Source organism: Zootoca vivipara, chromosome 17 (genome assembly GCF_963506605.1).
Source record: "Zootoca vivipara chromosome 17, rZooViv1.1, whole genome shotgun sequence".
In the NCBI taxonomy this organism is placed as follows: Eukaryota; Metazoa; Chordata; class Lepidosauria; order Squamata; family Lacertidae; genus Zootoca; species Zootoca vivipara.
This window is the reverse complement of record NC_083292.1, coordinates 33600401-33627940: the sequence shown is the minus strand read 5'-3', so window position 1 is coordinate 33627940 and position 27540 is coordinate 33600401. Positions and strand designations below refer to the sequence as shown.

The 27540-nt window shown below is 48.5% G+C and overlaps 1 protein-coding gene across 9 annotated transcripts in view; it reads left to right on the top strand.

Annotated features, from left to right (window-relative positions):
* ADAM15 (ADAM metallopeptidase domain 15) overlaps positions 1 to 27540 on the top strand; it is a 365789-nt gene that overhangs the window by 19529 nt on the left and 318720 nt on the right. The window contains exons 14-25 of one of the 9 annotated variants that reach the window (XM_035098435.2): positions 385 to 580; positions 1469 to 1577; positions 3059 to 3224; positions 3354 to 3425; positions 5089 to 5200; positions 8417 to 8558; positions 10176 to 10226; positions 10604 to 10709; positions 15996 to 16073; positions 17538 to 17609; positions 19243 to 19352; positions 20825 to 21408. In XM_035098435.2, coding sequence (XP_034954326.2) covers positions 385 to 580; positions 1469 to 1577; positions 3059 to 3224; positions 3354 to 3425; positions 5089 to 5200; positions 8417 to 8558; positions 10176 to 10226; positions 10604 to 10709; positions 15996 to 16073; positions 17538 to 17609; positions 19243 to 19352; positions 20825 to 20885 — 1275 coding nt within the window. In that variant the 3' untranslated portion in view covers positions 20886 to 21408. Of the gene's footprint in view, positions 1 to 384; positions 581 to 1468; positions 1578 to 3058; positions 3225 to 3353; positions 3426 to 5088; positions 5201 to 8416; positions 8559 to 10175; positions 10227 to 10603; positions 11884 to 15995; positions 16074 to 17498; positions 18846 to 19242; positions 19353 to 20824; positions 21409 to 27540 lie in introns of those variants that run through there. The other 8 variants (XM_060269338.1, XM_035098439.2, XM_060269335.1 and 5 more) reach the window with 8 other exon arrangements.

Sequence of the window (27540 nt, the reverse complement as noted above, 5' to 3'; positions counted from 1 at the left end):
ACAACGAGAAATAAAATTTTTGTGTTCTGGCTTACTACTACTACTACTACTAATAGCAATTGTATACAGCCCTTCATCCACAGATCTCAGGGCAGTTCACCACATAACTCTGATTCTCCTCACAAAGCTACAATTCCCAGAGTTCCCTGTGAAGAGGAGTAGATTGTTAAATTGCTCCAGGAACTGTAGTTCTGTGAGAGGGATGAGAGGGTCTCTTTTCACCTCTCAGCACCCTTAACTAATTCTTTGGGTGGAAACCATGACTATTCATAGCGCTTTAAATGTTGGGTGCGGCTGGGGCCAGAGGTGTGGCGCACCCCTCCCCCCTTGTAGGCCCTGCCAACACCTGTGTCCCTCTTCCCACCATCTTCGTCCCTTTGGCAGCTCCGCAGCGCAGGATTTCCCTGCCGGGAAGCCCAGAACGAATGCGACCTCCCCGAATACTGCGACGGTACCTCCCCGCGTTGCCGGGCCAACTTCCACAAGCAAGACGGGACGCCGTGTGGGGACGGGAAGGCCGTCTGCTATGGTGGGGTCTGCCCCAATTACTTGAGCCAGTGCCAAGAACTCTGGGGCCCAGGTGAGCTGGTGTTTGGGGCTCTGTGCAGGTGGGAGGTTTTTTTTCAAGGGTTGGGCTAGGGCAAGCGCCCAAGAAAGCCCGGTCTGCTTCTTGGCCTCAACCGCACCATGCATTCAAAGCATGCTTACGCCACTTTAAAATCCATAATTCAGAACAGTTAAGAACATAAGAAGGGCCTCCTGGATGAGGCCAATGGCCCATCTTAATAGCCGGCATCCTGTTCTCACAGTGATCAACTGGGGAAACTGCAGGCAGGATCCGAGCACGCCAGTTCTCTCCCTTTTTCCAGGGCTGGAGTCAGATGCAGGTCAGCACAAAGAAGCAGAGCCAGTTGTCAGTGAAGTTAACTTTTTATCCAAGGAAACAAATGTCCAGCTCTTCAACCCTTCCCAGTAGGCCTTGCCCCCCCCCCCCGTGAACCCGTTGCCAGGACTGATGCTCCTTGCCTTCCGCCCTTTCCAAGGCTCCTCCTCTCCTGGATGTTTCCCAAGCGGGCTCAAACTGCTTCTGTGCACTTCTTTTCCGCTTCCCTCGTTATTATCCCGGGATCATAGATTTGGAAGGGACCCTGAGGGTCATCTAGCCCAGCCCCCCTGCAATGCAGGTCTGTGTCCCATACGGGAATTGAACCTGCAACCTTGGCATTGCCAGCACCACACTCTAACCAGCTGAGCTATCTAGCTATCGGATAGGTTCCTCAGTGTTAAATAACCACACATACACCATTTTGGGTGAAAGTTCCCTCGTAGTTGCTAACAAAGATTTATCTGGTTCTTTTGCCCATTAATTTTTTCCATTTATTCTCAAGCCGTGACTATTAAAATGGCATCATGCTGCTGCTGTCGTTGGCTGTCCTGACTGTCTCTCTCTCTCTGTCTCCCCTGGCAGGTTCAGTCCCTGTCTCGGACGCCTGTGTGGCCTCTTTGAATGGCAGAGGTGACCTGGAAGGGCACTGTGGTCAGCAAGGCAATGGTTCCTATTTGCCGTGTTCAGAGAAGTGAGTGCTTTCCCTGTAAGGATGGGGGCCAGTGAGGGGGCGTGCCTGTTAGAAGGGGTGTGGCCTGATAAGATTTCCAAGGACCAGATCAAGCGGGGGGGGGGGCAGATTCTGTCCCCTAGGCCTGAGGCTCACCGCCCCTTGTACAGGCAGGCGAGACTAGCTCCCCTGGTTTTTTGGCAGGTATAACTTTCCTAGTTTGTTGGATTTTTTGAATAGTCAAGTTACTTTAGAGCCAGTCTAATGTAAATACTGTCTGTTTAAGAGAAACGGGTGCAGGTGATTTCTGTTAATTGCCCACAGGCGTGGGCTCTGCTCCTTGTATATAAGGCTCTGCCAGAAAGCCTTCTGCATCTCTTAGTTAGATCTTTCAGTTTGATTCATCTCTTAAGTAAATCACTCTCTCAGTTTAAGAGATTCCCAGTTGAATCTTAGTATGAGAGTTGCTTAGTTATAAAGCTAGTTTGCTGTTAATTCTTGGATAGTTTAATGGGAGTTATGTGGGAGTTTGTGGGAGGTTTGGAATGGGTTGAAAGTTGGAATGTTGCTAAGAGAGAAAGCATTTATCTTTAGTTTAAAGTCTCTTTAGAGTCAGTTTGTATTTCAGTTAAAGAAACCCAACCATTTGTATTTTCATCTGCATACTTTAACAAGTGTGCAGCTAATAAGGGGTTTCATATAAGGGAGATAATTCCCTACGCTCTTGGTGGTGTTTTCTTAGCCAGATCAACTTCTGACTGCGTATACTCTGCATGAAGCGTACTTTAAAGGGCCGCTGGAAACTGGGATATATGATTTAGGTTAAGCAAGTTTCAATACCCAGTTTTCTCCAATATTATTCTTATCATATATATTATTCTCCAATATAGTTCTACCTGGAAATGCTGCAGGTCAAACCCCAAGCCCTTAAAAAAATTGTAGTAATAATGTAAGCTCAAAGGTATATAGACCAGGCATCCCCAAGCTTCGGCCCTCCAGATGTTTTGGACTACAATTCCCATCATCCCTGACCATTGGTCCTGTTAGCTAGGGATCATGGGAGTTGTAGGCCAAAACATCTGGAGGGCCGCAGTTTGGGGATGCCTGGTATAGACAAACAAAAGCAGAATTGAAGTTACCAAACATGGGAGCAGTACAGAGGTTGTATTTTTCCAAATAGAGAGGAGATAATAAAAATAAAAGCAACAAAAGACATTATGGAAGCTTTCCATGAAAGGGAGAGAGTTTTCCTACGTTTGATAGGTAAGAAATGAAATCCCATTTGAACGGCGTAGAAATGTCCCGAGTCTTCCTTACCCATAGAAACACATGGGATATAGGAGTTATTTCCTCTGCAATGGCCGAAGCCCCCATATTATTATACCGCAGTGACACTAGAAGTCTTGCTTCATTTACTTGAAAAAACTTGAGGGCTAGAGACTTGACGTGGAGAGAGTAAAGCGCAACCAGTGTGTGAAAGACTTGCAATCCCTTTCTGGCAGGGACGCCCTGTGTGGGCGGCTGCAGTGCCAACCCAGCAGCTCCAATGCTAGAAAACAGAATAGAACGACCAGGGCTCCCGAATGCCCACATCACACCCCGACTCCTGTTGATGACATCCTGGATCTGGCCATGGTGTTGCCCGGCACAGGCTGTGGGGCTGGCAAGGTGAGTGGGCATCGTGTGGGCGCAGGGGGTGCATCTTGCTAGGTTCCCCCCCTGCAAACTGCTTGGAATGCCAAGGCAGGTGGGCAAGCCTCCTCTGAGATGGTCCGTATGTTCCCTCTCTGGCTGCAGGTGTGTGTTGACCAACGGTGTCGAAATCTCTCCTCGCTCAAGCTGCCAGCATGCCAGTGCAACGGCCATGGGGTAAGTGGAAGGACTTGGGGGGCAGAGCCGTAGTGGTCCGGGGTTGCAGGGTTTGTGTGTGTCTGTTGAAGAACCTATTGGGATTTCTGCAGCCCAGTCCCCACCTCCAGGATCCTAGAGCCAGCCAATCAACATGAAAGGAGAGCTTTTTAGCCGCTGGGAAGAAGTCTTCTCACCCTTTGTGCTGACAGCAGCCAATCAGAGTGAAGGGAGGGGAGTCGGCCTCTGAGGATGGGCTCCCAGGGTCACTCTGGGGAAAAGGTGCTCAGGAAGAGGAGGAGGGTTTGGATTTGATATCCCGCTTTATCATTACCCGAAGGAGTCTCAAAGCGGCTAAACATTCTCCTTTCCCTTCCTCCCCCACAACAAACACTCTGTGAGGTGAGTGGGGCTGAGAGACTTCAGAGAAGTGTGACTAGCCCAAGGTCACCCGGCAGCTGCATGTGGAGGAGCGGAGACTCGAACCCGGTTCCCCAGATTACGAGTCTACCGCTCTTAACCACTACACCACCCTGGCTCTCTGAGCACTGAGGGGGGGGGGGTTTGTTCTGTATATGCTCCAAAGCTAAGCTTTTAGGAACACATTGAAATCACAAGGCGCTTCAGTTTCGAGAGAGCGGCGTGCATGTTCTGTTGTGGACAATGGGACTTTCAGGGAAAACGCAACTGAAGTCATTCTGAAAGAAGATATCGGAGCACCCCAAATTATTTGCCCATGAATATGCACAGAAAATAGTAGATCTGGCTGAAAGGCTAATTAGAAGCCACGCTTTGGTTTTTGAACGTTTTGGGAGTCGAACGAACTTCCGGAACGGATTCCGTTTGACTTCCAAGGTACGACTGTATACCTGTAGGAGCATCTCCACCCTGATCGTTCAGCCTGGACACTGAAGTCCGGTTCCGATGGCTTTATGGCGGTTCCCTCACTGTGAGAAGTGACGCTACAGGGAACCAGGCAGAGGGCCTTCTTGGAAGTGGCGCCCACCCTGTGGAACGCCCTCCCGTAAGATGCCAAGGCGATAAATAACTATATGCCTTTTAGAAGACACCTGAAGGCGGCCCTGTATCGGGAAGTTTTTAACGTTTGATGTTTTGCTGTGTTTTTCTTCTGTTGGAAACCAGCCAGAGTAGGATTGTAAGATTAATGTACAATCTTGGGAAAGGGTGTGGCAGTGACTATCATGAACCTCTGCACCTCTGAACCTGCCACTACTCTACTGTATGGGAGGAGGGGAGTTAGGAGGCAGGAGTCCGTCCCCCCCCCATTCCCCTCACAGAACTACAATTCCCAGAGTTCCCTGCGACGACAGATTGCTAAACCCCTCTGGGAATTGTAGCTCTGTGAGGGGAATGGGGGGCGGGGCGTGTTGCCTAACAACTCTCAGTCCCCTTAACAAACTGCAGTTTCCCAAGATGCTTCGGGGGGAAGCTGTGACCCATTTAAAGTGGTATGGTACTGATTTAACTGTATTGCGTGGATGGAGGCTGAGTTTCGGCAGCCTCGTCTCCCATAGAGGCGGATTGCGGCCTTCGAGGGCAACCCCTTTATGGATGCTCATGGGCCACGATGTGGCGGAAGTGAAGGGGGGAAAAGAAAGCGCTCTGGCCTTTTCCGATTCTGCCAAGTCACCTCCATCTGTGGGTCCTTCTTCCCTGTTTGCAGGTATGTAACAGCAAAGGACACTGCCATTGTCAGTCTGGCTGGGCCCCTCCGAACTGCCTGAGCAGTGGGTCGGGGGGCAGCATAGACAGCGGGTCGGCTGCTACGGAGTCAAGTAAGTAGCCGTGGGGCCCAGTGGGTGGGGATCAGTACTACAATTCTCTCTTTTTTTTATAAAGCATTTTATTGAATTTTCCAAATAAACACATTTAAGACAATAAACAAAACAAACAAACATTCAAAAACAAATACAACACACACAACTATCTTTTTAACAATTCTTTCCAAATTTCTTCTTCTCAATGCTCTGCCGAGCTTGACTTCCCTCCCTCCCCTCATTTGGTTTTCTATTCAGCTCTTATCTCGCAGTTCCTTTATTCCATCCATATAAAATCAATTCGTAGGATTTATTTCAGTCCTGCAAGTGTCTTTAAACTTCTACAATTCTTTTCCATATAGTCCACAAATTTACTCCAGTCTTTTTGGGACCATGTTTCCCCCTGGTTCCGGATCCTGCTAGTCAGTCTCGCTAGTTCCGCATAGTCTATCATTTTTGTCTGCCACTCTTCAATCGTTGGTAAATCCTGAGTTTTCCATTTTTTGGCTAATAAAGTCCTAGCCGCGGTTGTCACATACAAAAATACTGTATAGTCCTCCTTTGCAATCTCTTGTCCAATAATTCCTAATAGGAATGCCTCTGGTTTTTTGGGGAAAGTACAGTATACTTAAGAATCTTTTTCAGTTCATTATATATCATTTCCCAAAATCTTTTAACTTTTTCACATTTCCACCACATATGATAAAAATCTCCTTCCTTCTCATTACATTTCCAGCACATTTTATTACTCATCCTATACATTTTAGCTAATTTTGCTGGTGTTAAACAGTACTACAATTCTCAAAGAGGCTGAACGGTCAATTGTAGCTCTCTGGAGGGAATAGGGGTTGCTCCTAACTCTCGTCAACTTTATCAAACCCCGGATCCTGGGGATCTTTGGGAGAAGCCATGACTGTTTAAAGTGGCATCACAGTGCTTTAAATGCGACTCGACAAACTTCTCTCATTCAAAACCTTTGAAAAGGCCTTCAACTATTTTTCTAGGCGTTAGCTTCCATTGCTGCCATTGATAAGCTGCTTTCAAGTCCTGCTTTCAGGGTTCCCCTAGGGGCACCCGGTTGACCACTGGGAGAACAGGATCCTGAAGCAGGTGACCCTTTGGCCTGATCCAGCAGCCATGCTGTTTTTACGTTCCTATCTGACACCCGTTCTGGGCCTGTTTAAAAACTCGGTCGGCTCAAGAAAGGCATGGTTAGCCAGGAGTCTTATTTCTATCACTTATTTCTATTTTATTTTATTACTTACTATTTATTATCTACCCAATCACCATTATTTAAATCATAGTCATGTGTTGAAACGCAATGTCTTCAAAGCCTCTTCTGGAAGCCGTAAAAGTTGCAAGGCAAGACCATTTTAAAAATAAAACATCAGTAACAGCAATGGAAAATACCATAAAAGGAGGCAGACAATTGCTCTTCTCTCCTGCTTTCTTTTACAACAGTGATTTCCCAAATGTGCTGTAGCCCGAGGCTGGCTTTTTTCCCCTTTCCTTTTCCAAATTAAAAAACTTGAAGGTGCACATAATTCTTAGACCCAGAAAGCAGGTCCCAGTGAAAGGTCAACGCAGCCTTGAAGGACACTCATGCATATACAAACCAGCCACTTGGTCATTATATCTCCCTAGCATCCCTTCCAGGCACACATTTTATCTTGCATTCCTGACCGTTTGTGCTCCTGATGGCATCAGGACGGTTTTGGGTGCGATCCTGCTCTTGATGCTGTTTGCGTCTCTTTTATGTCCCGCTTTTGTTAACGGTATAATAGCATGAGACTCCCCCCTCCAGGTGGCAATACCATTGGGGAAGCATTGCAGAACTGCTCATAGAATCATAGAGTTGGGAGAGACCACAAGGGCCATCCAGTCCAACCCCCTGCCAAGCAGGAAACACCATCAAAGCATTCTTGACATATGCCTGTCAAGCCTCTGCTTAAAGGCCTCCAAAGAAGGAGACTCCACCACACTCCTTGGTAGCAAATTCCGCTGCCGAACAGCTCTTACTGTCAGGAAGCTCTTCCTAATGTTAAAAGGAGGATGGCGTGGGGGACGGGTAAAAATCCGCCACGAATGCATGCTTCTTTCATTGACGAGAAGAACGTAAGGAGATCCAGGCAGGCTCGCCTCACGTTCTTAATGTTGCAGAACACAGCTGCAAAGCACAGCAGCCCAGGGTTGTCCCGAGCGAAGTCCTACAGAGAGTAGACCCCTTTAAATAACTCTTGTCTAAGTTGGTTGCGTCACTTGACTTCAGTGGATGCAAACCCCTGTCTGGAGGAACCCCTAGTGCATCATAGCAAGAGGAGATCAGTATCAAGGCCAGATTCTAGGGAATAAGCCATAAGATCCTAGGAAGAGCCTGCTGGATCAGGCCAGGGACCCATCTAGTCCACTATCCTGTTCTCACAGTGGCCACTTGGATGCCTGCAGGAAGAACACAGGCAGGGCGTAAAGGAAAGAGCCCACTGTTGCTCATAGGAACTTAAGAACAGCCGTGCAACTGGATCAGGCCAAAGGAGGGGCATCATCCGACCCAGGATCATGCCCTCACAGGGGCCAACCAAATGCCTGTGGGAAGCCTGCGAGCAGGACCCGAGTGCGAGAGCAGCTCTCTCCATTTGTGACTCCCAGGAACTCCCAGTATTCAGAGCAACAGCCATTGTGGCTAGCAGCCAAGCACAGCTTTGTCCTTCGCAAATTCATCTAATCAGCTTTCAGATCCATCCAATTTGGTGGCCATCCCTGCCTCCTGTGGCAGAGGGTTCCATAGTTTTAACTGCTCTGCGTGAAGAAAGACTTTCTGTTGATCTGTCCCGAATGTTCCAACATTCGGCACCCACGGACGCCTGCCAGCTCTCGTATGTCGAGAGAGGGAGAACAACTGTCTCCACGCACGCATAATTTTATAGATTCCCATCGTGCCACCTCTTAGTTGTCTTTTCTCTCGGCTTAAGGAAGAGGAGAGTCGCTTCGAGCCTATTGGGAAGGGAGGTTTAAGCCCCCAGCCCCTCTCCTCCTGCCGGGTGGGTGGATAGCTCCGTATTGTATACAACAGCGTGGGGCGTTCAGAGCTGGTGACTTGAGTTGGGAACAAGGCCTCTTTTGTTAGTGGGAATGCAAGTGGGGGAATATACAGCCTGGCATGGGGCATTGTGGACCGTGTGTCTGCCTGGCACTGAATAACACTCTTCTCCTCTCCCCTCCCCCCCTCCTTCCCAGGGGGCAGTGCCACCTCGACCGCCTTAGTGCTGACAGCCCTCTTGCTCGTCTTGGTCCTCTGCCTCGGGATCTACTGCACCAAGCGGGTCGGCCTCCACAAGCGCCTCTGGCAGATCGGCAAGGGCACCAGCTGCCAGTACAGGTAACGGATGGCACACCCTCCTTGCCCCGCACCTTTGTTCCCTGCCCTGCTTGCCACCGGTGCCCCCGTGAAATGACCCCCCCACTTTCCCCCCAACATCCCCTCCAAATGGCTGCCCTAGCAAAGATATGAATCTCCCTCCCTCCTTCCCATTAAAGGCCAAAATGTGCCTTTCCGAGCACAATGTTGGTACTGACCTTTAAAGCCCTAAACGGCCTTGGTCCTGTATATCTGATGGAGCGTCTCCACCCCCACCGTCCAGCCCGGACACTGAGATCCAGCGCCGAGGGCCTTCTGGCGGTTCCCTCATTGCGAGAAGTGAGGTTACAGGGAACCAGACGGAGGGCCTTCTCGGTAGCGGCACCCGCCCTGTGGAATGCCCTTCCATTAGATGTCAAGGAAATAAGCAGCTATCCTATTTTTAAAAGACATCTGAAGGCAGCCCTGTTTGGGGAAGTTTTTAAAGTTTAATGCTGTATTGTTTTAACACTCGGTTGGGAGCCGCCCAGAGTGGCTGGGGGGACTCAGCCAGATGGGCGGGGTACAAATAATAAATTATTGTTATTAAATTATTATTACTGAGGTGGATCAAAGCCGTCATGCCAGGATCTCCTTCCCAATGCTGGTTTTCAGTTCAGGGCCACAATATCTTTCATAGCACCTCTCCCGATATGACCCTATCTGGATTCCGCCCCCCTCCCCCCTTGGTCTTCATTTGAGTCCTTTTTCCAGGTCTCCTCACTCTGAAGGAGTATTGGAGGGTGGCGACCAAAGAACGGGGCCTTTTCTGTTGTTGGGGAGTGCTCTTTCCAGCCAAGGTCCGCCTGCTGCCATCGTTCCTCTTTTATTGGCATCAGGCTGAAACTCCCCTCTCCTTCCAGGTCTCCTAGTGGAGTGTGTTGGACGGTGGCCTTCATGGTGGGAATATATTCTTGCTGCAGAAATGTTTTCAGTGGGTTTCTTTATGAGCTATCTCCAATGGCTCTATCAGAATGTCTTATTTTTATGATTTCTTTTAATGTTTTGAACCTTTTGGAAGTTGCTTGGAGACTTGTCTGCAGCAAGCAATGGAGAAGTCAAATAGCTGTTTGTGGAGGTGGGTTGTATCCCGCTTTAGCCCTAGTCGGAGTGGACCCGCTGAAATTATTTGTTTATTATGTTTTCATCCCACCTCTCCTCCAAGCGGCTCAAGGTGGCATGCACAGCTCCTCCTTCTCCCCATTTTATCCTTGCAACAACCCTGCAAGGTAGCTTAAACTGAGAGACAGTGACCGGCCCAAGGTCACCCAGTGAGCTTCACGACTGGGCGGAGGATTTGAACCCTGGTCTCCCAGGTCTTCAGTCTATACTCTAGCCACTACACCCCCGCAGACTCCTTAATCAACATGACTAACTTAGGTCCAGTAATTTCAATGGGCCTACTTAGAGTGTAATTGGATGCCATCCAATAATAATTCCTACCCTAACTTCCATCTGTTTCCTCACACTGTGTTGACTCTTGGCTATTTCTGTCCCCATGCACCCATCCCGTGCCCCACAAAGGGACCTCTGTCCCCGCCCTCTCCCCAATGTCGCACACTGCTGTGCAACACTAACTCTGCTCCCCTCACCCTGCAGCACTGAGGCAGAGTCCCGGGTGCGATTCATCTGCCCAGCTGAACAAAGAGGGTAATATGGCTGTTCCTGCAACAGCTGAGCTTTGGGTGTGAATGAAATGGTGGAGGCCCCCCCTTCCTACCCGGTGCTGGATTGGTGCTTTGCCTGGGTTCGGTGCTTCTACGCAAATATATTTCTCTCTCTCTCTCCTCTCCTTTGGGGCGAAATCCAAGTCCTTGGGGGCCTGAGGGCTGCTCGAAGACTCTAGAACCTTTTTCATCCCGAGGGCCGCATTCCCTTCTGGATGACATATGGGGGGCCGCATTCCAGCGCTGGGTGGAGCCAGGGGCAAAAGCGTGTCGGTCTCTCTCTGTGTGTGTATATGTGTGTGTTGGCCTGTAATATGTCCCCTAATACCGAGGCCGAGGCCTTCCTGTCCTCCCCATCAGGATTACACACCCGGAGCCTCGGAGCTACAGTCAAGCCCCCCCAGAGCGCCCCCGACCCCCACAGTTCAGGCAGAACACCGAACTCCAGCTCATGCCGGCTTCCAAGGTAAGTGATGGGTTCCCACCTTTGTACGTGGGCGTCGCCTGGCTGTGACACCTGTGGTCGCTGCATTTCTTACATTTCCTAATTCGTTAGATTATTACAATATCGTCTTACGGTTCAAACCCCTTACTTGCAGCCCCTCCAAGGGTCCCTATTTCTCAGGGACATTCCTGATTTGGAGAAGCCGTCCCGGTTTTTGTTTTGATCCCGGAATTTCCCACTTTTCCCTAGGACGTCCCTTTTTACATCAGAGAAATGTTGGAGGGTATGGAGTTATCCGACCCTCCAGGGGTCAGCAAACCTTTTCAGCAAGGGGCCTGTCCACTGTCCACTTGTGGGGGGCCGGACTATATTTTGAAGGAAAAAAATGAACAAATTCCTATGCCCCACAAATAACCCAGAGATTCATTTTAAATAAAAGCACACATTGTACTCATGTCAAAACACCAGGCAGGCCCCACAAATAACCCAGAGGTGCATTTTAAATGAAAGGACACATTTTACTCATGGAAAAACATGCTGATTCCCGGACCATCCATGGGCCGGACTTAGAAGGCGATTGGGCCGGATCCAACCCCCGGGCCTTAGTTTGCCTACCCATGCTCCAAGTCGTCTGAAGGCAATCCTGTGTAGGGAAGTTTTTTAAAAAAAAATGTTTCATGTTGTGTTACGTTTTTATATATGTTGGAAGCTGCCCAGAGTGGCTGGGGCAACCCAATCAGCTGGGCAGGCTATAAATAGTAAAATTATATCTTTATGGAATGGGACGTCCCTGTTTTCATCGGAGCAATGTTGGAGGGTATGTACTTGTAATAAGGAGATACCAGAAGAATTTGGAAGGGTGCCGCTTTGACAAAGTGGTACAATAAAGTCTGGCAAATAAGCACTTGTTTGGGAGGTGGGGACTGACTAACTAAACTTGGCACAAGGTTTGAAGCACCAAGACCTTTTTGCCACGAATCGATACACCTCCTTTTCATGCACATGGCTAAAAATGAATAGAGGGCTCCCCGAACGCTATAAAACCTTGTGGTTAACGCAAGCTGCGTATCGCCTTCCTTGCTGATGGGTAGGAACGTACGTTCTTTGGATGTTATTTTGGATGTAAGGTCTAAACTTCCATCTTCAGGGCTAGGGTGGGATATTTTATTTATTTATTGCATTTATAAAGGTAAAGGTAAAGGGACCCCTGACCGTTAGGTCCAGTTGCAGACACTCTGGGGTTGCGGCGCTCATCTTGTTTTACTGGCCAATGGAGCCGGTATACAGCTTCTGGGTCATGTGGCCAGCATGACTAAGCCGCTTTCTGGCGAACCAGAGCAGCACACGGAAACGCCGTTTACCTTCCCGCCGGAGCGGTACCTATTTACCTACTTGCACCTTGATGTGCTTTCGAACTGCTAGGTTGGCAGGAGCTGGGACCAAGCAACGGGAGCTCACCCCGTCGAACCGCCGACCTTCTGATCAGCAAGCCCAAGCCTCTGTAGTTTAGACCACAGCGCCACCTACGTCCCTCATTACATTTATACCTCCACCTTCTTCTTCAAGGAGTCCAGGGTGTGGAGTACATGATTCTCACCCTTCATCATTTAATCCCCACCATAACCCTGCGAGGTAGGCTAGGCTGAGAGGCAGTGGCTGGCCCAGGGTCACCCAGTGAGCTTCATGGCTGAGTGGGAATTTGAACCCAGGTCCTAGTCCGACACACAGCTTACAACCACCGCACCATGCAGGCTCTCGGCTTACGTGTGTGTGATGTAGTTATATGATACTGTAACTGCATTTTTGTTGGATGAGAGGAAGGTGTTTTAGTGCCGCAAAAGGAACTTGGAAATAATAGGGGAATTTTTAGTGTGTGTTTTTAGCAACAATTCCCTCCCCCCCCCAAAAAAAATATATATAGGAGGTAGGTTTTAAAATTACTGAACTGAAGCACTCTCTCCCTTCCACCCCAAGAGCAACAATTTTATTTTATTTTAGCATTAAGAAAAATTACCTCTCCCAGTTCTTCTTTATTATATTTATTACATTTATTTTTAAAAAAGTAACTTATTAAATACGATGGATCCAAACCGGGGAGCTGGCAGCTGTGCAGAGTGAAGAAAGCCAGAATCTAATAATCTTCTTTTACGCATAGTCTCCACACACCCAGTTGTCAAATTTTGTTTCCTGGTGATAAGTTGTACTATCTAGCCTCATGGACATTGCAAACTCTGAATTCCAAGGTTGCAGATAAAACGTTTAGTAAATTTGTGTTTAGTCAATTTGTGTACCGCGTGTGTGCATGTTTAGATCTATATCTGTCTAGATCAGCTATAGGTTGCTCTGAAGTTTTCACTGATTATAATTGGTCCGTTTGTGTGTTGGTTGCCATGGTAACTGGAGGCTTGGGGCCTGTCTCCTAGGCTGCTGCTATGGGTCATGGATGGTGGCGGGGCTGTTGAGCTGTTGCCACGGGTGATTGGCTGAATTGTTGCTGACAGGTGGCGGGGCTTAGAAACTGTTGCTATGGCTGGCTGTGGGAGTGGTCAGTTACTGTTGGGAGGCGGGGCTTACAGATCATTCAATCCTGTTACATCCTGAGAGTGTTACCTTGTTTTTTTTGTGGGTTTGGGGTGGTTTTTTGGGGGGGGATTAGTGGGGAAAGAGAAGCAATTACCCCTTGCACCAAAAGAAGTTCCCTTCTACCCCGCTAGCCCGGAAGCATTTGTTGCTAAATGTAATATTTTAATATAAACTCAGCTGCATACAGGTGAAACTCGGAAAATTAGAATATCGTCGAAAAGTGCATTTATTTCAGTAACGCAACTTAAAAGGTGAAACCAATATATGAGATAGATGCATGACTTGCAAAGCAAGATATGTCAAGCCTTTATTTGTTGCCATTGTCATTTGCCGTTAGGTGGGTCAATTATAAACGGAATGTAATTAATGAAATGTAATAGCAATGTTTATTTTTGTATTATTGTAACTTTGTTTTATTACTGTGGAATTTCCAAAAGAAAGCATTTGTAAAAATTAAAAGAAAAATTAAAAATAATAAGTTGCATTACTGAAATAAATGCACTTTTCGACGATATTCTAATTTTCTCAGTTTGAAATGCCAACAGGGCTTAACTTTCTGGGCCTGCCCTCCAAATGCCAAGTAGTGGGTTAAAAACAAGAAAAGGAAGTTGAGGGGGGGGGCTTTGCAATGGAGTATCCTGGTAGAGGGCATGGAATTCAGTGTCCCAGAAGCAGCGGTGTGGCTGGCTGGCTGGGAGCCCTGAACAGGAGTGCTCTTTCTTAGGAGCTGGGGATGTGCTGCAACATTTTTGTTGCTGCACAACCCCTTTACAGTGGTACTTCGGTTTATGAACACAATTGGTTCCGGAAGTCTGTTCATAAACTGAAGCGTTCATAAACTGAAGCGAACTTTCCCATTGAAAGTAATGGAAAGTGGATTAATCCGTTCCAGACGGTCCGCGGAGTAACCGTTCATAAATTGAAGCGAACTTTTCCATTGAAAGTAATGGAAAGTGGATTAATCCGTTCCAGACGGGTCCGCGAAGTACTTAAACTGAAGCGTTCATAAACTGAAACATGGGTGTAATTGGTTTCGGAAGTCTGTTCATAAACTGAAGCGTTCATAAACTGAAGCGAACCTTCCCATTAAAAGTAATGGAAAGTGAATTAATCCGTTCCAGATGGGTCCGCGGCGTTCATAAACTGAAAATTCATAAACCGAGGTGTTCATAAACCGAGGTTCCACTGTATTTAATTTTTAAGTTGGAAGAGAGGGCCCGGTGCGTCCATAAGGGAGCTGAATCACCCACAGACCCCCCTCTCCCTGTGAACATGGCCCTGAATAAAAGGCAAACCTTCAGAATGGAAAATTTCCCCAGAAAAAGGGGGAGGTGTTGCCTGGTGATACTATGGTACAGTATTGTGAAAAAACAGGTAGACGTGTAGATAGGACTGGCTAAGGAGCGCCCTCAAGTGGCTGGAGAGTGTCACTACAGCTTGTGCTACCTCCTCAGTACAGTGGTACCTCGGTTTATGAACACAATTGGTTCCGGAAGTCTGTTCATAAACTGAAGCGTTCATAAACTGAAGCGAACTTTCCCATTGAAAGTAATGGAAAGTGAATTAATCCGTTCCAGATGGTCCGCGGAGTAACCGTTCATAAACTGAAGCGAACTTTCCCATTGAAAGTAATGGAAAGTGGATTAATCCGTTCCAGACGAGTCCGCGGAGTACTTAAACTGAAGCGTTCATAAACTGAAGCATGGGTGTAATTGGTTCCGGAAGTCTGTTCATAAACTGAAGCGTTCATAAACTGAAGCAAACTTTCCCATTGAAAGTAATGGAAAATGAATTAATCCGTTCCAGATGGGTCCGCAGCGTTCATAAACCGAAAATTCATAAACCGAGGTGTTCATAAACCGAGGTTCCACTGTACAGTAAAGGCTTACTGCAAAGGTGGGACTCCGACTCCCATCAGCGCTGGTGTCCAGTGATGATGGGCGTCATAGTCCATCCACATCTGGAGGGCCGCATCTTCCCCAGCCCTGCCGTTACTGGACTTAAATGCTCTATAATTCACCCAAATCCTGTGCCAGATTTGTAGAAACCTGGTTCTAAGCCAGAATAGATGTGACTCATTTAGGTTCATTAATTTGAGTGGGTTTGTTCTGAGTAGAACATGGCTGGATATGACCTCTAAATGCTTTTTTTTTTAATTCCTGAGGATTAGTGGGATTCTTTAAAATGTGACTAGAAGAAGACCCCCTTCCTTAATTTTGGAACGCCCTTTAGTTTCTCCTTCCTAAGCCTCCCAAACCAGCCTCAGGCTGGGTGGTGGCAGTTTAACCCAGTGGAGCTCAAGGCACTCTGTACGTGCTCTGGGACACCCCTTTCTTCTTACTCGCGCAAGGTGTTTGCGGCAGAGCCTCTGCCACATGTGCCGGGACCGGTCTAAGACTCAGAATTTAATTCCTAAATGGACGAGAAATTTCGGGGTGCCTGTTTCTCTCTCTGTCTGTCTCTCTTTTCTCCTTGCACGGTTGCATTTGCATGAATATGTGTGCCTGCCTCTCATGTACCCCTAGCCATGCATGCCACAGGCCGGAATGATAACACCTTCTCTCTCTCTCTCTCTCTCTCTCTCTCTCTCTCTCTCTCTCTCTCTCTATCTCTATCTCTATCTCTATCTCTATCTCTCTATCTTTTTCTCTCTCTCTCTTTCTCTCTATCTCTTCCAATCTTCTCTCTGGTTTCCTTGTGGCGCTCCCTTCCGTCTCTCTGCAGCCTGCTGCCCCCGATGCCTCTCGACCTGACCCACCATCCAAGCCTCTTCCGCCTGACCCGATCCCAAAGGGTCAACAGGTAATGGAGTGGGAGGAAGGAGGGGGGCAGGGCCAGCTTCTTCCTTGACCCCATTGCATGGTCTTCTGCGACGGGAGGAAAAGTTGTCGGTCAATGGCAGGGCATCAGTGTTTTGTGTGCAGGTGTCCCAGATTCTATCCCGGGTGGCATCTCCAGCTAAATGTTGCCTGAAACCTGGGAGAGAGGCTGCCAGTCCGTGTGGACAGTGCTGAGCTAGATAGACACAATGGACTAACTTTGGTATTTAAAAAAAAACAAAAACACTTCCTGGCTTCCTCTTTAAATCGGAGCTTTATGCAGAACCATGAGGACTAACCACCCTACTAAAAAGTTAGCCAACAAACTTAAACTAGCATGGGGAGGCCAAGCAAAGGAGGATGCCTCCCCCCTCCCCAGTTTGACCCCCCCTTTATTACACACACTGCACAACAAGACAGTGACCTACCCCCCCCCCCAAGCATACGAATCAATATGACTAATCTGACCCATCAATGCGCCCCCTTCACCAACAAATGACACTGCAACCAGCTGAACGCAAGAAACCAAGAAGCTCTGGACCCTTCAATCTCTCGCAGTGCCAATGAATAGATAGATAGATAGATAGATAGATAGATAGACAGACCTACCCATGTGACGCTGGCACAAAATCCCTGCCCAAACACTGCAATAGAATGAAAGGTCATTATTCTCCCTATTTTTCTCTCTCCCCCCTCTTTTCCCCCATCTGCACAATGTCTGACAACTGTGTCTCATACTGAATGTCAACAGACTGTGAAAAAAGTCCCTATGAATTCTGTGAACCGCCCTAAAACCTTCCGGTATAGGGTGGTATAATAATAATAATAATAATAATAATAATAATAATAATAATAATAATAATAATAATAGAAAGTGGAGGTACTGTGTGCACTTTTCCTTGTTTATTCGTTTGTTTTGTAGCACAAGAAAATCTGTAATTAAAAAAAATTAAACAAGAAACTAGGACTAGAATCCAGCAAAAACCGACCACAGGTTCCCTCATCCCTGGTCTAAGCTGACTCCAGTTTTTCAGACAAGAGAGCCTTTTTCCCACCCCTCCTTGGAGACTGAAACGGAGTCCTTCTGCATGGTCTGTTTCTGAGTCTCAGCCAAACCTTAAAAACATGCAAGGTTCCAGTCCTCATGGTTCTGAACAAATACAGACATAGGAAGCTGCCTGCTGCTGAGTAAGACCACCCAGCCCTGCTTGGAGATGCTGGGGATTGAACCTGGGACTCTCTGCATGCAAGCAGATGCTCTACCTCTCAGCTACATCCCTTCCCTTAAACCAGATCTGCCTGCTCTTAGTAAACAGCAAGGCCCTCCCAAGCTTCTTCCAGGGCTGCTCCCCCAACATACAACACCCCTCCCCATTCTTTTTCTTCTTTTTCTTCTTCTTCACCCAAGCATGTCTTGTCTGTTGCTGTACCTCCTCTTTCTGCCCAGGCCTCGGTCCAGGACAGGCCAGCGCCCCCAACGCGCCCGTTGCCTGCTGACCCCATTCCTAAAGATGCTCAGGTAACTGGCACCGTGGTGCCATTCCTGGTGGTGGTGTGTGTTTTTTTCGGAGAGGGGGGAGGGTGGTCTGTCTGGGGAGGGTGGGTGGATGGGAACAGCTGTGGGGGTAAATGGGAAGGTCTCGGTTCAGGCTGGGGGAACGCCCTCCCCCAGTTCCCCCTCCGGAAACAGGGAACGATCCCTCTTCTCCATACAGCCGGACATTTTATCCAAATATCGATAAATTCCACCTGAAATCCATTTCCCAGTTGTCCAGGAAGTTCCAGACCTATGCCAGCCCTATCCTCCCCGTCCAATGGGGAAGAATTTTTATCCCATAATTTTCACCTTGCCTGGCTCTCACCCTGCTGTGGGCCAAAAGCAGAAAGCTGTTGGAGAGCTGGTGCTTTTTTTTTGTGCCACTTGCCCTTCTTGGAATAGAGCAGTGCGATAGAGCAAAGCATTCTGGGAAGTGCGGCTGATGGGAAGCTCCCATGAGTGCCTAGCGTTGCCGTGAGTGAGACGCAGCCCTCTTTAGCATCTCATGCAATACTGGAACCTTGCGGCCATCCAGGGACGCCGAATGTCGAGAGGTTCGAAGCAGACGAAAGGAAAGACATGGTTAAACTGTGGAACTCACTCCCACAGGAGGCAGAGAGGGCCACCGAGATGGGTGGCTTTGAAAGAGGATTAGACAGATGGATGGAGAAGAAAGCTGTTCTGCTCACAGAGCTACAATTCCCCGAGTTTCCCCAGGAAGAGGGATTAATTGTTAAGCCACCCGCAGAATTGTAGCTCTGTGAGGTGAATGGGGAGGTCTCTTAACAGCTCTCTGCACCCATAACAAACTACAGCTCCCAGAATTCTTTGAGAGAAGCCATGGCTGTTTATTGGGCTTTCCAAGTGCTTTAAATGCATGGTGCGAATGTGGCCTGAGGCAAATTTTAGGCACGGGACACAACAACCAGTCAGTGGTGTTTAAAACCCCGTGTACCACTTCGAGCAGCCATGGCTTCTCCTAAAGACTTCTGGGAGCTGTTTTCTTGTCCAGGGCGCTGAGAGTTGCTAGCAGGCCCTTCTATTCCCTGCCCAGAGTAGGGTAACAATCCCTTTTCCCGGGGAAAAGAAGTGAAACTTGTAATGGCGCAGAGCTCCACACTATTCAGCTGCTGAGGCCCACAAGTGAAGAGAGGCCCACAGAGCTCATTTGCGTGGTTCCCTCTCTGAGCATCATTTAGCTTCATACCAGGCATGGAAATACAGATATATTCTTTCATTGGGCTTCCCAGAAGGGGCACCTGGTTGGCTGCTGTGGGAACAGGATCCAGTCTTCTTACGTACGTACTTAAGTTGACGTCAAAGCAAGCAGAAAAATGAGAGAATCCTTGACCGTTTTGTAAGGTTAATTAAAGTGAGCGGCAGGCAGCCCCCTCGCAAAGATGTCAGAAAAAAATTGCTCGTACACAAGTGTTACTTTTGCATTTTGTGTGTGTGTGTGATGTCGCACCCACGCACTTAATGAAAAGTCTAAAAATAAATGTTTCGCACCTCTCCGGCCTCAGCCCCCTTGCTAGCGTGAGGTGGTGCGCAAGCGTTTTGAGCACGCATCGCAACCCGCCTCCCTTAACTCAGGCTTCCTCTGTTTTCCTCTCAGCCCCCTGCCAAGCCTCCGCCTCCCCAGAAACCGCTCCCTTCGGATCCCCCCCGGGCCGAGCTGTGCGCTGTTCCCAACTATGACCCACGGGTCCAGATGCTGCCATCGAGGTGAGTGGGAGAACGGGAGGCGGCTGGGGTGGGAGAGGCCAAGAGGGAGACGGCTGTTTCTTTTCCAACTGCGGGGAATTGGAGGAGAGGGGTGGTGGGCCTGCTTAAACCAGGGCTTCCCAAACTTGGGTCTCCAGCTGCTTTTGGACTACAGTTCCCATCATCCCTGACCACTGGTCCCGCTAGCTAGGGATGATGGAGGTTGTAGTCCAACAACAACCGGGGACCCAGGTTTGGGAAGCCCTCCCTTTCGACGGTGCTGCGGGTGGTTTTAGATGTTCTCAATACCGTATTTACTCAAATGTAATGTGCACCTTTTTTGGACAAATTACGTTGCAAAAATTAGAGTGTGCATTATATTTGATGGTGCATTAGATTTGCTTAAATGTGGCAATAATGGTTCATTTCATAGTAGCCTCGTACCCAATGTGCTTGGGAATTCTATTATTATTATTATTATTATTATTATTATTATTATTATTATACTACCGGTACTACTAGCTGGCCCTGCCACGCGTTGCTGGGGCTCAGTGTGTTAAATGGAGCCTCAGAGTCCCCCTTCAGACTCCCCTCACCTTCAGAGTCCCCCTGTTTTATGTGTGTTATGTTTTCACAGGCACATCCCTGTAACTCCCCCCACCCTGTTCCGACCCATTACCTATTCCGCCCCCTCCTCCCCCCCCACCTGCTCATCTCTGTGATTAGGCCCACCCTGTCCTGACCCATGACCTATCCTGTCCCTTCCCCCCATCCCCCACCCAGGCAAGCCCCTCCACTCGGCCTAGTCTGGAAAGCGGCCTAGTCTGCAAAGCCAAACCGAGATACTGTGGAGAGGGAAGCTTTCCTAGGTGCAGTACCATTGTAGCCGTCACTAGAGGGCGCTGTGTTGCAATCTTTCCTGTGCTCCCAGCATGCACTTTCGTATGATTTGTGAGTTCTGAAACATGAAGGGTTTGGGGTTTTACCTGGCGTAGGTGACACATCTGTCTTTGAAAACAGTATGGGGTCACTCGGGTAGTCACATTTGACTTTGTGTGCAAATTTCAACACTATCGGTCAAGCGGTTTTGTTGAACATTGGAGACAAACGAACATACCCAGTTTACATTTATATATATATATATATATAAGATTATTAGGATTCATATACCACCCTTCATCGAAAGATCTCAGGAGTTCACAAAATAAAAATACAAGATAAATGCACAAATAAATAGAAACAAACTAAAAAATAACCTTACCCCCCCCCAAAAAAAATGCAGTGCAGGGGTGTTGTAACTTAACATTACTGGATTCTGGCTCCCATCAGCCCCCAGTCACCATGGGCAATGGTCAGGGATGATGGGAGTTGTAGTCCGGCAACATCTGGAAGGCTCCCTAGCCCTGCTCTAGTGAAGTTAATTAAAAAAAGAACTTGTTCCGACACGTACGCCTCAGCACGAACCTTTCCTTCTTTCTCTGTTTCCCACGCAGGCCAGCTCCTCCTCCTCCTCCCATGGTGTCCGGCCCGTCATTACACATCCACAATATCTAACCCGGGCTTGGCCAGGCCCACGGACTCTTCCTGCGGCGCCCCGAAACAGGCGATGAGGGCGACAACCCCAGCCCCTTCTTGGCACTCGCTTCGCTGGCTGCTTCGGATTTACGGGAGGGCAGCTTTGCACCCTTGCGAAGGCAGGGCTGTGTTTCATTTTGTTTCCACCCCCGTTTTGTTGCCCAGAAGTCGCACTCCTAGCTTGGCTGGAAACCTCCGCCATTTTGGCTCAAAAGTCCCTGCTTTTGGTTTCGGAACCTGGACACAAGGAACTCGGTGGGGGGGAAAGGGAGCAAGTCTTTGCACTGGTGAAAAAGGAGGGCGAAGGTGTGTGTATGTGTGTGAGAGAGAGAGAAAGAGAGAAGTCGTGTGTGTGTGTGTGTGTGGGTGTGTGTGGGTGTGTGTGTGTGACATTCTGAGTTTATGAGGGATGTCATTCCCTAAGGGAATCCTCCCCTCACGAATCTTGGCTGGAAATCGCCCGTTTCTTTTCTTCGTAATAAAAACGGACTGGTTCCACTTATTTCTTTCAGCGCCTCTTTATTTCCCTCTTTATCCAGGTTGGGGCTGACCACCAGGGAGAAGCATAGCTGCCAAGTCTCCCGTTTTCCCCATGAAATCCCCGTTTTTCCAGCTGTTCCTAGCTGAAAAAACGGATTTTTTTGTTTCCCCCCGGTTTATTCTGGCGCGGCGGCCATTTTGGAACTGGGCGGAGCATGCTCAGAAGCGACTTTTGATGCTGCTCTGCCCAGTTCCAAAATGGCTGCAGTGCGACTTCTGGCGCGGTGGCCATTTTGGAACTGGCAAAGCAGCATCAAAAGTCACTTCTGAGCATGCTCCGCCCAGCTCCAAAATGGCCGCAGCGCTACTTCCGGTCTGCTATTTCCTGCCCGGTCCCTTATTTCTCTGACAGCAACTTGGCAGGTATGGGGAGAAGGCCTGCCTCAGGCTCCATCTGAAGGCGCCACCATCTTTTAGCAAATGTACCCGCGGGGCAGGGGAGTTGCCACCCCGTCCCGTTCTGTCGGAGCAGCTGTGGTGTTGGGTACTTGGGCCACAAATCCCCAGTTGGTGTTAGGATGTCGGACAGTCCAGGGTCTTTCTCGCACTATACCCGGCAGCCGTGTAAGCAAAGGGAAAAAGTGGTGTCTGTTTCTTTTAAGGGGGTGTTTGGGAAGTGGTAGGAGATCTGGTGCCCAGCAGAAAAGAGCCTGAGTCCCAAAGTCCTTACCTTCCAATTCCCGGACTGCAGAATGCGGGACCGGCAGCCGTGTGACACCGGAAGTTGCGTCGACGTAACTTCCGGTGTCGCTTTGCCCTTCTATGGGCACCAAAAATGGCCACCGCCGGCTTCAAAAGTAGCGTCTAAACATGACCAGAAGTGCGTCGACGCAACTTCTGGTGTCACCCCGCCCATCTATGGGCACCAAAATGGCCGCCGCCGACACCGGAAGTCGCATTTACGCACTTCCGGTCATGCGTAGATGCGACTTTTGAAGCCGGCGGCGGCCATTTTTTGTGCCCATAGAAGGGCAAATCAGAAAGGAAAAAAAATGGCCGCCGGCAGGAGAAAATAACGGAGAAAAACGAGAGACGAAGTGATACGGGGGACCACCGGGAAAAGGTAAGTAAAAACGGGGGTTTCCCGGGGAAAACGGGAGACTTGGCAGCTGTGCCCAAAGTCCCACCTCCTAAAAAACGCCTCTGCATCCCTGGTTGCTGTTTTCTTCACTTATGAATAAGAAGAGCCAAACTGGATCAGACCAGCAGCCCACCTAGTCCAGCATCCTGTTCTCGCAGTGGCAAACCAGATGCTTCAGTAGGAAACTGGCAAGCAGGACCCGAGCACCATTGTAGAGGCAAAGTGTAGCCACCCATAGCCTTGTCCTCCACCATTCATTGGCCTCATGCACCAGAGTGGTGCATGCTCTGGTTATCTCCCGCTTGGACTACTGCAATGCGCTCTACGTGGGGCTGCCTTTGAAGGTGACCCGGAAACTACAACTAATCCAGAATGCGGCCAATGGTTGGAGGATGGATGGCAGCTAACAGATTGAGGTTGAATCCTGACAAGACAGAAGTACTGTTCGTGGGGGACAGGAGGCGGGCAGGAGTGGAGGATTCCCTGGTTCTGAACGGGGGAACTGTGCCCCTGAAAGACCAGGTGCGCAGCCTGGGAGTCATTTTGGACCCACAGCTGTCCATGGAGGCGCAGGTCAATTCTGTGTCCAGGGCAGCTGTCTATCAGGCTCCATCTGGTACGCAGGCTGAGACTCTACCTGCCCGCAGACTGTCTCGCCAGAGTGGTGCATGCTGTAGTTATCTCCCGCTTGGACTACTGCAATGCGGTCTACGTGGGGCTGCCTTTGAAGGTGACCCAGAAACTGCAATTAATCCAGAATGCGGCAGCTAGACTGGTGACTGGGAGCGGCCGCCAGGACCACATAACACCGGTCCTGAGAGATCTACATTGGCTCCCAGTACGTTTCCGAGCACAATTCAAAGTGTTGGTGCTGACCTTTAAAGCCCTAAACGGCCTCGGTCCAGTATACCTGAAGGAGCATCTCCACCCCCTATCATTCAGCCCAGACACTGAGATCCAGCACCGAGGGCCTTCTGGCGGTTCCCTCATTGCGAAAAGTGAGGTTACAGGAAACCAGAGAGAGGGCCTTCTCGGTAGTGGCACCCGCCCTGTGGAACGCCCTTCCAACAGATGTCAAGGAAATAAGCAGCTATCCTATTTTTAAAAGACATCTGAAGGCAGCTCTCTTTAGGGAAGTTTTTAATATTTAATGCTTTATTGTTTTAATATTCGATTGGGAGCCGCCCAGAGTGGCTGGAGAGACTCAGCCAGATGGGCGGGGTACAAATAATGTATTATTTATTATATTGGCCTAATCCCCTTCTAAAACCATCCAGGCTGGTGCCCATCACTGCCTCCTGTGGCAGGGAGTTCCACAGTTTAACTGTGTGCTGCATTAAGAAGAAGTCGTTTATTTTGTCTGTTTTGAATCTTCCAGTGGAACTGAATGTTGGATGCCCAGAAGTTCTAGTGTTATGAGAGAGGGAGGAAAGCAATTTTTTAAAAATCCACTTTCTCTGTGAAATGCATAATTGTATAAACTTCTATCATGTCTCCTGTTGTGTGCCTACGAAAAATTCCCAAATGCTGTCACCTTTCCTTATTGCCTTTGGCGCAATGTTTGGAACCCACCTGCTTTATGTGTAACTGTAGTGAGAAATTTTATTTTGCATTCAGAATTCATTTTGCGTTCAGTTTTCTTTGGGGGGGGATGTGTCCAAATAATAATTATTCTTGCACATCAAGCGGCTGATTGGAAGCCTGTTTTGGTGAACCATTTTTTTGCAGAGAGGCTGTTCTCTGAGAGGCAGGTTGGGTCCCCCCACCCACCCTTTTTGACAAAAAAATTGTCATAACCAAGACTCTCCTTTTGTCCTGGGAAGCTGATGCACATGAGGAATCATTTGGACACGTTCCCCAAAGAAGATTGTTTAGAAAACCTTTCCCAAGGACTAATTGGTACATATTTGCAACAGGCTTAAGAGCAGAAACGGATCTATAACCAATTGTTCTGTAGCTTTTGTCGCCCATTGTTCCTTTCGTGTTATGTTTGTTTCTTTGGAGTACATTAGTATATTTTCGTATTTGTGGGTCTTGCCTCATGGTTGCGTTTGTCTTGGCACAAGGCATCGTGCTTTTCTGGAACCTAAGAGTCTTGTTCAAACAGGAATTGCGGATCTCAGTTGGCGGGCCAGAGCTTTGGGTGGTCTAGCTTGGACATAGCACATAGCTATCTGTGAATTTCTGGGATGAAGTGCCAAATTATATTTATTTATTCATTTCGTAAAAATTTACACCGCTTAATGGGGGCGGGGGAAGTGGAACCTTCAGAGCGGTTTATGAAAAGAAAGCGATGAAATTGTCAATAAGGACCAATAGAAACAACTTTTCTGAATGTACAAAAAATAATTAAAATCAGCAATAAGCTAAAAACCGGGTTAAAACATATGCCAAGTACATTCTACATGCCTGGGTTTCGCTTGTGTGAACAAAAAATATTTCAGCAGGAACCAAAAAGAGTAGAGTCGTACCTTGGAAGCCAAACGCCTTCCTTGGGAGTTGAATGTTTTGGCTCCCGAATACTGCAAACCCGGAAGTGAGTGTTCTGGTTTGCGAACGTTCTTTGGAACCTGAATGTCTGATGGAGCTTCCGATTGGCTGCAGGAGCTTTCTGCAGCCAATCAGAAGCTGCGCCTTGATTTCCAAATGTTTTGGAAGTCGAATGGACTTCTGGAACAGCTTCTGACGTACCGCTGTACAGGGAAGATGCCTGCATGATATCAATCAGCGGGGAGTTCCAAAGTTAACTGTTGTCACACTGAAAGATCAATTGCTTACAAATGCAGAATGGGTATTATGTGGGGACCTGTAGCAGGGCCAGCTCCACAGACAGAAGTGGCGTATAAGGGGGTTAACTGGTTCCAAGCTGGTAATGGCTTTTTCTACTGATAGGAACACCTTGAATTTGGCCCAGTAGAAAATCAGCAGCCAGTGCAGATTTCTTGAGCACAGGAGTTATATGCCGACAGACGTCCCTGCCATTTATGCTAACTGCTGCTTCTGGATCAAGCGCAAGGGAAGCCCCACCTAGGGTGCATTGCAGCAATCCAGTCTTGAATTAACCAGTGTGCATGAGCAGGTGAGAACCAAGCTTTATGTGCCCATCCCGTAGCTCCGCAGTGTTGTCAAGAAAGCAACCTGTTTTGTGGACTGGTCCAGGCTCAGGTGGATGGAGCAGGGGGGAAGTTGATGAAGTCCGGGTGGAATTTCTCCCCAGGGCCTCCTTCCTGCATGTCTCCAGGTGATGCAGGTGTTATTGATGTGTTTCTGGTAAAGGTGAGGCCTTTGGGGAGAGGAGGTGAAAGAGCTCTGCTCTGAATCAGGCGTATGTGATCATATTTGGGCATGCTGCGGAGCCATATGGGGTGCCCACAGCACGTCGAAGCCGCTCATGTTTAGATAAAATGTTCCCAGCGGTGGAGTTTGACTCAATTGTCTTGATAGGAAAGGGGGACTTTTTCGGTCTGATCTTGACGATGAATGTTCATTCATTTAACAAGATTTAGACATTTATTTTACAGTCCTGTGATTCTAAGATTTACATATTGCCCGAATGAATGAAATCCTCTTGAGCGGTTTATGTAAAGCAAAAGTTAGAAGATTCAGATAAAAACCAAACAACAAAAGCCAGTTGATGTAAAGTTTACCAAAATACCAGCAATCTATCTATAGAGCAGGCATCCCCAAACTGCGGCCCTCCAGATGTTTTGGCTTACAACTCCCATGATCCCTAGCTAAGAGGACCAGTGGTCAGGGATGGTGGGAATTGAAGTCCAAAACATCTGGAGGGCCGAAGTTTGGGGATGCTTGCTATAGAGCATAAGAACCGTTTGGCTGCTGGATCAGGCCAAGGGCCCATTTAGTCCAGCGTCTGTTTTGCCGTAGACAGCCAGAAAACAAGAGTTGGAGAAAGTGAAACTAACAGATTAATCTGTCCGTAGATATTTTGGACCCCCGACATTGGACTCCCCTGACGATTGTGCATGCTGGCAGGGGTTGATAAGGAGTCTGAGTCCTGCAAATGCCTGAAGGAGGCACAAAGTTGGATCCAGGAGCCCACCATCTCCCCCCCCCCAAAAAAAATCTCAGAATGGCCACCTCTGTTTTACCTTGGATAATTCTGTGTCCCTAGCTCTGTGTCCTCCACCTTTTGGCAAGCAAGTGGTGGTTGCTTTGCTATGCCACTAGGTGGCAGCCCAGCCTAGGAGCCCATCACCCCCCAGCAAAAGTTCTAAATATCCATACTTGGTTTGTTCCTAGAGATTTCAAGACTGGGCAGTGCAGGTAGTAGCAGAGGCTTCTGTTGCAAGGACCTCTGTTGGGGCGTAATGTGTACGTAAGCTTTGATGGCAACACTGAGTTCTTTGCTTGGGGAGAGAAAAGGGGTAAGAGCTTAGCCAACACTTGCAGCCATATTGTCCTCCACAAATTTGCCTAATCTTTTTTTAAATTTTTTTAAAAAAACATTTGTATTAACAGACTTTCCTAAGTAATCAAGGTACATTCAGTGTCTGTTTTCAAATCGTAGAATCCAGGCCAATTACAGTCGTTCTCAGACATTTTTGTGGTAGGCATTGAGGGGTGGAGGGGGGCAGAGCGGGGTAGGGGAGGAGAAAATAGAGAAAAGAAGAAGAGGGGGGAGGTGAGAAAGACAGTAAACCTTCCTTCTTTACTTAGTATATGAGTGCATCACGTGGCTAGGTGCCCCTAATCCTCTTTAAAAGCCATCCAAGTCGGTGGCCGTCCCTGTGGCAGTGAGTTCCGCAGTTTAACTAGGCCCTGTTTTTATAAACTTATGCCATGCCACCTCTTGCCTGCTTTTTCTCTAAACTCGAGAGCTCCCAAGGGTTGCCACCCTACCTCGCTGGGGAGTCGCGTCCGTGGGCTAGCTCCCACCCCCCCTCTATCCCCCAACCAGGCCGGCAAAAGGCATAACCCCAGGCAAGCAAGGTCACTCAAGGAGGGAGAACAAGGCAGAGCCAGAGAGGGGTGTGGCTTGAGGGGAAAGGGGCG